The 10,708-nt window shown below is 43.0% G+C and overlaps 1 protein-coding gene across 2 annotated transcripts; it reads left to right on the plus strand.

Annotated features, from left to right (window-relative positions):
• Positions 1 to 2,505: 2,505 nt before the first annotated feature.
• slc52a3-1 (solute carrier family 52 member 3-1) lies at positions 2,506 to 8,451 on the plus strand. Of its 2 annotated transcripts, XM_024005192.2 has the most exons (4): positions 2,506 to 2,696; positions 4,440 to 5,570; positions 5,806 to 5,929; positions 7,035 to 8,451. In XM_024005192.2, the coding sequence occupies exons 2-4, from the start codon at positions 4,552 to 4,554 to the stop codon at positions 7,245 to 7,247; spliced, it is 1,356 nt and encodes a 451-aa protein (XP_023860960.1). In that variant the 5' UTR covers positions 2,506 to 2,696; positions 4,440 to 4,551; the 3' UTR covers positions 7,248 to 8,451. The 2 variants fall into 2 exon arrangements, with proteins under 2 accessions (XP_023860960.1, XP_070304062.1); XM_070447961.1 differs by lacking the exon at positions 2,506 to 2,696 and having other exon boundaries at positions 4,162 to 5,570.
• The last annotated feature ends 2,257 nt before the right edge of the window (positions 8,452 to 10,708 follow it).

Genomic DNA, 10,708 nt, shown 5'->3' on the forward strand with positions numbered 1-10,708 from the left:
ATTTGCAAACATTTCTAAAAACCTGTTCGTTTTGTCATTAAAGGGGTATTTTGAAGCTGAAAGCAGGGCAAGTACAGTTAGCGAGAAAGATGAGTGGACAACAGTTTAGTCCAAGAATGGAACAAAAAGGGCTAAAATTGTTGTGGAAAATGAGTCTGATGGATCTTTCTTGTTGTACGATTTTTGGTTAAGGATGTTTATTTGGGAAACCCTTTTGAAGTCACGAGGATGGTAAGAAGGCATTGGGAAAAGTGGATGCAGTCAAAGTAACCAGGAGTTGTATGGTGTTGATATCGTGTGTATCTAAAGAGCAAAAGGAGCGTGCATTGTGGGTCAATATCTTAGGCAAAAAAATCCAGATGTAGTTTATGCATGTAGCTTGACGTATGGAGAATCGGGGAAAAAGAGCAAAGTGTATCTGTATTATTTATGTTTGATGAGCATTTTTCCACCCTACGTGAAGTTTGAATATATAAGATATGCAGTAAAACCCGATGCAATGCAAGAAGTGTAAAAAGTTTGACCATGTGTCAAGTGTTTGCAGACGGAAGGAATACGTTATGTAAATGTTAAATGTTGTAACTGTGGTGGGGATCATATTTCTGAATTCCCTGAGTGACCTGTTAGGATGAAAGAGGTTGAGGGGTCAAGCATCAGGGTTGTACAGCAAATCTCCTCTGTGTAGGCGGTGAAGAGCGTTGAAGGAGCAAGAGCCACAGTTCTGAAGAAGATATGGCGGTGGATGGACCACAACCAGTTGCAAATGTTATACGTCAATCAAGTGATCTGGATACACTTATTGTGAAGATGGTGGATTTTGTAGCATTTATAGCCACAGTTTTTAATTGTACTGCACAAGTGTCCAAGAAGATGGACATAATTGTATCTGCAGCCGAGAAGTTTTTGGGCCTCCAAGACTTACCAGCAGAAGCACTGCAAGGACTACTGTCGCCAGGAAATGTCCCGCCCTCACAGGATCCTTCTGAGCCTGTGTAAGGACCTGATTAAAACAGAAAAGCAGGCTGATTTAGTTTAACATTTCATTACTGATGGTTTGTTTGGAATTTATATTTTGACCTTGTATTTTTTTCCCTTTTTGGATCCTCATTACCCACCTGTACAGTAGGTGGTAGAATGCACATATAATTGTTATGAACGCCATTATACCAAAGAAGAAGTGCATGTCAGAGCAAAACCCAAGCCATGAGGTCGAAGGAATTGTCCGTTGAGCTCCGAGACAGGATTGTGTCGAGGCACAGATCTGGGGAAGGGTACCAAAACATTTCTGCAGCATTGAAGGTCCCCAAGAACACAGTGGCCTCCATCATTCTTAAATGGAAGAAGTTTGGAACCATCAAGACTCTTCCTAGAGCTGGCTGCCCGGCCAAACTGAGCAATCGAGGGGGAAGGGCCTTGTTCAGGGAGATGACCAAGAACCCAATGATCACTGTGACAGAGCTCCAGAGTTCCTCTGTGAAAATGGGATAACCTTCTAGAAAAACAATTAATTTTCATTTTTCATTTTAGTCATTTAGCAGACGCACTTATCCAGAGCGACTTACAGTAGAGTGCATACATTTTATTACATTTTTACATACTGAGACAAGGATATCCCTACCGGCCAAGAGCAGACACTCTTATCCAGAGCGACTTACAGTAGAGTGCATACATTTTATTACATTTTTACATACTGAGACAAGGATATCCCTACCGGCCAAACCCTCCCTACCGGCCTAACCCGGACGACGCTATGCCAATTGTGCGTTGCCCCACGGATCTCCCGGTTGCGGCCGGCTGCGACAGAGCCTGGGCGCGAACCCAGAGACTGGTGGCGCAGCTAGCACTGCGATGCAGTGCCCTAGACCACTGCGCCACCCGGGAGACTGTAACAACAATAATCTCTGCAGCACTCCACCAATCAGGCCTTTATGGTAGAGTGGCCAGACGGAAGCCACTCCTCAGTAAAAGGCACATGACAGCCCGCTTGGAGTTTGCCAAAGGCACCTAAAGTACTCAGTCCATGAGAACCAATATTCAACTCTTTGGCCTGATACAGGTGTTCCAAGCTTGTAGCATCATACCCAAGAAGACTTGAGGCTGTAATCGCTGCCTAAGGTGCTTCAACAAAGTACTGAGTAAAGGGTCTGAATACTTACATATGTAAATGTAATATTTCAGTTTTTTATTTGTAATACATTTGGTTAAATGTATATACCTGTTTTGCTTTGTCATTAAGGGGTATTGTGTGTAGATTGATGAGGGGGTAAAAAAAACTATTGAATCAATTTTAGAATAAGGCTGTAATGTAACAAAATGTGGAAAAAGTGAAAGGGTCAGAATACTTTCCCAAATTAACTGTAATTGTGGAATGAGAAAAGGGACCTTAGGTCTCCCATTAGTCTCACGGGGCTGGGCAGGCGGAGGAAGGGGACGTCCCACCTCTACTATGTCTGACTTTATGACTGTTGCACAGACTTAAAAAGGACACAGTTGAGTTTAATCTTACACGGTGGAGCTGACTGCTGGACTGGACTCTGAACTACCCACAAGGCACTAGTTTCCTAGTTTATCCTCCAGCCTGCGTGTGAAGGAGAGAGGAAGCCGGTCACATTGTCCCAAAAAAGCTCTATATATGGGATGAGAGGGAGGAAGTTGGATTCCTCAATAGGGCATCCACCCAGTGGCTCAAGAATCCTGTGAGTACATTTTTTTTATCTGCTTGATTCCTATGAGTTGTTTAAAAAATGTATTGTGCCCTAAAGTCAAGCAATGGAACAATAATGAAAGCTTAAGTGTATCAATTTCATATATTGTAAAGGAGGCCTTTTTCAGGTAGATTCTGATGATCTATTCCTCTGACAAGAATAATAGTGATCAATATGAAGTTAACTTTCTTGCACTCCCTTCACTTTAAAATATTCTTTGTGTGAATTAATGTAACACATCTGGGCTTTGTAAGCCAGGTAGATACACAGAATGTGATGGTATTGGCTCTGACATTGTCTAATTTGTTAGGCCCAACATCATGAAATTGTGTAAAAGCTAAACGCCTGTCTGATTTTTCACTAGCAGAGATAGGAAACGAGTCATGTAGACCGAATTGTGCAGTAGCAAAGTTGACTTTGTAAAGGTAAAAGTAGAGACTTGAGTTCCAGGATCCGGTCGAAGTAAACGTTTTAATACAGAGTTTTGGGTATAGGTGGTCATGTGAAAATGCAAAGGCTAATAGCACCAGTGGCTAAAAAGCCACGACCAAGAATAGCATGGTGCAAATTATGCTTATGAGTCTCAAGAATATATAGTCATTCTGAATTACGTATAGATACATCTTAACAGACAATGGTTGATATGAAACGGATACAATTTCTAGTTCAACAATGAAACATTTGCCACTTTGGGAACTGTGTGTGATGTTCAGCAGCTTGAGCCAGTTCAAGGTTTGGAGTGTCAGTGTCACGAGTTGAATTGTGTGTCCTGTGTGATCTAGGTGGTCATCAGGCATCCGGCTGGCCAGGCTGGCCCCCACTGCCTTGTGGCATGTTGTATTTCTAGACCATGTGTTAGGGAAGGGAAAATTACTTCAGCTGGTTGACATGTGACTGTGTAGAGTAGACTGAAATACTTATCTGTTATATTGCTAGTATTGTCTCAAGGTTTCATGGTCTCCTCAATGGTCTCATCTGTGTATTCATTTAAAATACAATACATCTGATAATCACTACTCCAGCTCCACAGTTAGGTAGATGTCATCTGACAAGCCAATCAGTGTAACTAAATAACTAAACCAGTAATTTCAAAGTGTGAAGTGTGACATTTTCACCCTTGAGCAACACCCTGTGCATAAAATATAGGGCACACAGAGGCTGCTTTACACAGGCTGCCCAATTATGATATTTTTTCCACCTATTGGTCTTTTGACCAATCACATCAGATATTTTCACATTAGATATTTCTCAGAGATCATCTGATTGGTCAAAATACCAATTTGGTGAATTAAAAGATCAGAATTGGGCTACCTGTCTAAACACAGCCGAGAGCATCAGTGTTTAACTAGATCTGCTTATAACAGGTTGCTTCACCCTGTATGACTAAAGTTACAGTGTAAAACAGCACAGTAAAAAGCTGTTTGGTTAAAAGTTAAAGATCAAATTCCAATGACAATAGGAATGCACTTTCATTAACTAAGAAAAGATTTGGTAAGCACACAATAACAATGTGATATTTGCTCTTGGTTAATCATTATTGATGGTCCAGGCTATAGGTCAATGCCTACCAGTTGATAGATCCTTTCCGAGAGATTTGGTACTACAATACTAACATGTAATACTTTTACTAGCATAATTATTGTCCTTAGTCATTTGAACCTTAATCTAATTTGATCGTTTTAGCAGCAATGTCTTTCAGTATTACTGGTATCTCGATATTTCCTCTCTTTCTAGGCTCTGAAGGCTGGCCGGGTTGAAACTGTTCAGAGAGATCTTCACTTCAGATCAGAAGTTCCTCCAGAAGACTACTTCACCTGACCTGACTGGGACCAGCAACAATAAAGCCATGTCTCTGTGGATCCATGTGCTGGCCTGCTGCTTCGGCCTGGGCTCCTGGGTGGCTGTCAATGGCCTGTGGGTGGAGCTCCCCCTCATCGTTAACACTCTCCCCGAGGGCTGGGAACTACCATCTTACCTGACCGTTATTATCCAGCTCGCCAACCTGGGGCCTCTGCTGGTCACTCTCATGCACAAGCTGTGTCCGGGCCGTCTGAAGGAAAGAGCTGTCATCTACAGTGTGTTGTCTATAGGTGTCTTGGCCTGTATACTTCTGGCGTTCTCCTGGGATGAGACCACAGTGGTGGCGGCGGCATCTCGGAGCACAGCCTTCTTTATCCTCACCTTCTTCCTGGCCTTGGTGGACTGCACCTCCTCTGTCACCTTCCTGCCCTTCATGATGCAGCTGCCAGCCCACTACATCACCACCTACTTCATTGGAGAGGGCCTGAGTGGCTTTATCCCTGGTCTGGTGGCTCTCGGCCAGGGCGTCGGCATGGCCAAGTGTGTGAATGCCACTCAGTCCTCTGGTAACCTCACTGAAGAGGATATGTACATTGTCCAGACCCAGTTTCTACCACCCAACTTCTCCACCGAGGTGTTTTTCTTCTTCCTGGCGGCCATGATGTGCATCAGCCTGGCAGCATTCTCTGCACTAAACAGGCTCCCACGTACCTTTGAACTGTCCACAGAGAACTTGGTTCCAGACACTGACACAGTGGCGTCAGTCTGCTCCGGACTAGACAACCATGGAGCAGTGACTGAAGGGGAGAACTCAAACCCAAAACGCCACAGTGAGGAATCAGGTCAGGCCAGGCCACAGCTGGTTAAATCCGGCCACTCTGTTTTTCAGTTAACTTTTATCTATTTCATGGTGGTCTGGGTGAATGGGGCGACTAACGGCCTCTTGACCTCGGTGCAGACATACTCCTGTATGCCCTACGGTAACCTGGCATATCACCTGTCTGCTGCTCTGGCATCCTGTGCCAACCCAGTGGCCTGTATAGTCGCCATGTTTTTTCCTAAAAGGTAAAACCTCAAATAGCCTCAGTAACTCTCTAAATGGTTGTTCTATTATTATGGTTGAAATAGCTTTCCACTGTTAAAGGTTGACACATTTTACAGCATGCTAAGGTAAAAATATGGTATATACTAGTATATGATAAAGTAATTCAGCTTTCCCTCACTATCTCTGCGGTTATCTAGAATGTCTTTACTTCAGATACAGGTACCTAACCAGTTCCTGTTCTGAGTCTCTGTTTAGGTCACTAGTGCTCCTGGGTGTACTGTGTCTCATTGGATCAGTCTTTGGAGGATACAACATGGCAATGGCCACCATGAGTCCATGTCCACTACTACAAGGCTCCGCACTAGGAGAAGCCATCATAGTGAGTAACACGCCTCCACCTGTAGAGATACTGTAGGTCTCAGTCCAGAGACACTTTCTAAGAAAAGGTTGGCTCTCTGTCAGTTCATTGATCCTTGTTATTGCAGAAAAGGAATAGTGACAAAGTTGTTGCTGTCATGTTTGGAAGATGCTATCACCTTTTCTTTTCTGGAATACCAATGATCTACAATAACTATATACCGAGATAACATTTACAATTTAGTAATTTAGCAGACGCTTTTATCCAGAGAGACTTCTCTTAAGATAGCTAGGTGGGACAACCACATATCTCAGTCATAACAAGTCAATTTTTCCTCAATAAAGTAGCTATCAGCAGAGTCAGTGCGCATAGGAGGGGAGAAGTCAAGTGCGAGTATTAGTTCATAAAAGGCACTTGTTTTTGTTTGGGGGAGCTAATGTGGGATTATTTAAGATACTCTTTGAAGAGGTAGGGTTTCAGATGTTTTCGTAAAATGGGCAGGGACTCTGCTGTCCTAGCTTCAGGGGGAAGCTGGTTCTACTTTTGGGGTGCCAGGACAGAGAAGAGCTTTGACTGGGATGAGCGGGAGCTGCCCTCCCGTAGGTGGCAGAATGTAGTACTCGGGTTGGGGTGTAGGGTTTGAGCATAGCCTGAAGTTAGGGGGGGTAGTTCCTCTTGCTGCTCCGTAGGCAAATAGCATAGTTTTGTAGTGGATGTGAACTTCAACTGCAACATACCGAAACAAAACGAACTATGCAAGACTTAGTATGCAAAACAAACTATACAAGAGATTTTGTTGTAGAGTTAGGATTGTATTGCATTGCCAGGCAGGACTCAGGCATGTACTCTACACAGACCGGTGCGCCATAACCAATCAGAGCTGAAGTAGGCCTGTATGCAAATTGACAATTGCCATATATGGATCTGTGCCATTCCCTTTGAACTGGACTGTTTGTACAGCATCAACTTAAAGTGGGTACAGCCTGTGTGTTCACAGTAAATGTGTGCCGGAAGTTGCACAGAAATTTCACAACCTTCAAGTTTGCGCTCAGCAGACCTGAAATTTGCTTAGTGATGATTTTTCTTTGAGGGAACATTGCTGATAATGTTACCTTGTAACCCTCAGGTGCTGTCGTGGGTCTTCTTCACAGGGATACTGTCTTATGTCAAGGTGATGGTGGGTGTCATCTTCAGAGATGAGAGCCACAGCGCCCTGGTGTGGTGTGGAGCAGCGGCACAGACAGGCTCTCTGCTGGGCTCTGCCATCATGTTCCCACTGGTAAATGTCTTCAACCTGTTTCAGTCAGGAGACTTCTGTAACACCAAGTGCCCTTTATGATGGTGACCTATTCCTAAAACACTAACATAACCACGGGTAAGTTGCCTTGTCCAAGCCAGAATGGCCCGTCTCATGTTTCTGTACAAGTACACTCCCCGGAAAGGACACTAGTACCTGCTAGTACTTATACCAACTGGGGTGCTGTGTGAATAATGTGGGGAATGAACAATGACTGGACAAGATTAGAGATTGGACTCCGAACATGCCTTCAAGGGCACTCTCTTCTGAGAGAGAAATCCACCTGGATCAATGGACTAAAATATTACATTTCAAAATGTTGCTCAATTAATTAAATATTTTTTATAAAGTGTGATTCACAACCCACGCTCAAGGTTAGCAATGATTGTTTAAAATGTCTGCCCTAGTAAGTGGGTCAAGCACCTTTGAAATACTTTCTGTGAATAGCCTCAATCTTTTAATCTTTATTGTGTTGTCGACTTTTTTGTTGTTGATGGACGAAATCTTTATTCATTTTAAAATGTTGTTGTTGGGGTAGGCTACATGCACAAATTCACATAATTTAAGTTAAGCCCCCCCCGCACAACAACTTCAATTTGTCGGGGAAGGGACTCTAAACGATGTCAGAAGCGTTCCACAAAACATTAGGACCACCTACCTAATATTGAGTTGCACCCCCTTTTTCCCTAAGAACAACCTCAATTCCTCGGGTATGGACTACAAGGTATCGAAAGCGTTCCCCGGAGATGCTGGCCCATGTTGACTCCAATACTTCCCACGGTTGTGTCAAGTTGACTGGATATCCTTTGGATGGTGGACCATTCTTGATACACAAGGGAAACAGTTGAACGTGAAAAACCCAGCAGCGACTCATTCAAAGGAACTTAAATATTTTGTCTTGCCCATTCACTCTCTGAATGGCACACATACACAATCCATGTCTCAATTGTCTCAAGGCTTAAAAATCATTTTTAACCTGTCTCTTCCCCTTCATCTACACTCATTTGAAGTAGGTTAAACAGGTGACATCAATTAGGGATGCTAGCTTTCACCTGAAATCACCTGGTCAGTCTGTCATGTTTAATGTTTTGTATACTCAGTGTATGTATGTATGTATGTACAGTACCAGTCAAAAGCTTAGACACACCTACCCATTCATGGGTTTTTCTTTATTTTTACTATTTTCTACATTGTAGAATAATAGTGAATACATCAAAACTATAAAGGTAGCCACCCTTTGCCTTGATGACAGCTTTGCATACTCTTGGCATTCTCTCAACAAGCTTCATGAGGCAGTCACCTGGAATGCATTTCAATTAACAGGTAAGCCTTGACCTTTTAAGGATCGGACCCTTTTTAAAACATTTATTCCTAAAATGACATACCCAAATCAAACAACCTGTAGCTCAGGACCTGAAGCAAGGATATGCAAATTCTTGATACCATTTGAAAGGAAACACTTGACGTTTGTGGAAATGTGAAATTAATGTAGGAGAATATAACACATTAGATATGGTAAAAGATAATACACATTTTTTTTTTTTTGTAACATCAACTTTGAAATGCAAGAGAAAGGCCATAAGGCCATAAATTCCAGCCCAGGGGCAATTTAGATTTTGGCCACTAGATGGCAGCAGTGTATGTGAAGCCAGCTTGCAGGCGACCGGCCCACCACAAGGAGTCGCTAGAGCCGTCTGTCCTCGGTTGCAACACTCTCTACCGAGTTCTAAAACTGCCTCTGGAAGCAACATCAGCACAAGAAGTGTTCATCGGGAGCTTCATGAAAAGGGTTTCCATGGCCGAGCAGCCGCACACAAGTCTAAGATCAACATGTGCAATGCCAAGCGTCAGCTGGAGTTGTGCAAAGCTTGCTGCCATAGGACTCTGGACCAGTGGAAACACGTTCTCTGGATTGATGAATTGCGCTTCACCATTTGGCAGTCTGACTGACAAATCTGGGTTTGCCGGATGCCAGGAGAACGCTACCTGCCCAAATGCGTAGTGTCAACTGTAAAGTTTGGTGGAGGAGGAACAATGGTCTGGGGCTGTTTTTCATGGATCGGGCCAGGCCCCTTAGTTCCAGTGAAGGGAAATCTTAACGCTACAGCATACAATGACACTCTAGACTATTCTGTGTCCAACTTTGTGGCAACAGTTTGGGGAAGCCCTTTCCAGTTTCAGCATGACAATGCCCCTGTGCACAAAGTGAGGTCCATACAGAAATGGTTTGTCAAGAAGAACTTGACTGGCCTGCACAGAGCCTTGACCTCAACCCCATCAATCACCTTTGGGATAAATCGGAACGCCGACTGCGAGACAGGCCGAATAGCCCAACATCAGTGCCCGACCTCACTAATGCTCTTGTGGCTGATTGGAAGCAAGTCCCCACAGTAATATTACAACATCTAGTGGAAAGCCTTCCCAGAAGAGTGGAGGTTGTTATAGGAGCAAAGGTGGGACCAACTCCTTATTAATTATATATTGTTTGTTTGTATGTTTGGCTTTAGCTGAGATTATTCTTTACATAGTCAAGTATATTTTTCAAGGCCTCAATTGTTCTTTGTCAAGCAGCATTCATTCTCACTGTTGATAATTCTAATGTTATAACTTAATAGTAATAATAGTAACGGTATCCACTGGCGAATTGGGAGAGAGTGAGGTGAATGCCATATAAGAACCCACATCTTTTTCCGGCAGTGCTGCCTGCCAGCAGTAGTTGTCTCCGATTTATTGAGTCATTAAGTAACATAGTAGATGCAAAGCATTGAATATTTACATTCATGCACTTTGAAATTGAGTAACTTTGACCCAGAAGCATTTAACCGCAGGGCAATCACACATCCTATGAAGGAATGTGCCTACCTGATTTAGGGGACACAGTGAACAGTTGGGGCAGATTTCACTGTAAAACGTTTTGTTGGTGTTAAATACAGTCTGTTAACAAACTTCAATGTATAAGGTGATGGTTCGGATTACGGGACGCCAAAGTCATATTTTTCATATTCTGTTCGAGTTAAAGGGTTGTTCATATACATTTAGATCTGTGGACCATAATTATTTTAATGGCTAGCTCAGAATATGAGCTTTCAAAAAGTTGTTTATAAAGTATAGAGATCAGCCCTTTTGGGAGTCCAGGTTCAGTAGTTGGGTCTCCCAAGGGACTCCATAGGCCAGCATAGCTGACCTAAGTTGTACATATAGAAAAAAGGAGTTGCCTGTAATGTGCCTTTCAAATTTTGGAATGTTCTCAAACCATTACTGTCCTTGATAACGGCAAGGATACAGATTCCACATTTGGATTATTGGGGGGAATGCAAAAGGCTGCCCTCCAGATCGCAAGGTGTTATAGTAGAATATTGAAGTATGAGCATGCCATTTTGATTCTCAGTTACATTGTTTTTAAATGTTGTGCCAAATAGAGATTGCTTAAGCAATAATGGCACCAAAACGTAGTTTACATTGTTTAACGGATATATCGGTTAAGACCAACCCTTCCATGGCAA

This window comes from Salvelinus sp. IW2-2015, linkage group LG17 (genome assembly GCF_002910315.2).
Source record: "Salvelinus sp. IW2-2015 linkage group LG17, ASM291031v2, whole genome shotgun sequence".
Classification (NCBI taxonomy): domain Eukaryota; kingdom Metazoa; phylum Chordata; class Actinopteri; order Salmoniformes; family Salmonidae; genus Salvelinus; species Salvelinus sp. IW2-2015.

Bases quoted from the DNA above. Each gene is read 5' to 3' on its own strand.
- slc52a3-1 (XM_024005192.2), top strand. From the start codon at position 4,552: ATGTCTCTGTGGATCCATGTGCTGGCCTGCTGCTTCGGCCTGGGCTCC. The intron at 5,571-5,805 runs GTAAAACCTCAA...GTCTCTGTTTAG, and splicing joins GCCATGTTTTTTCCTAAAAG to GTCACTAGTGCTCCTGGGTG. The intron at 5,930-7,034 runs GTGAGTAACACG...TGTAACCCTCAG, and splicing joins CACTAGGAGAAGCCATCATA to GTGCTGTCGTGGGTCTTCTT.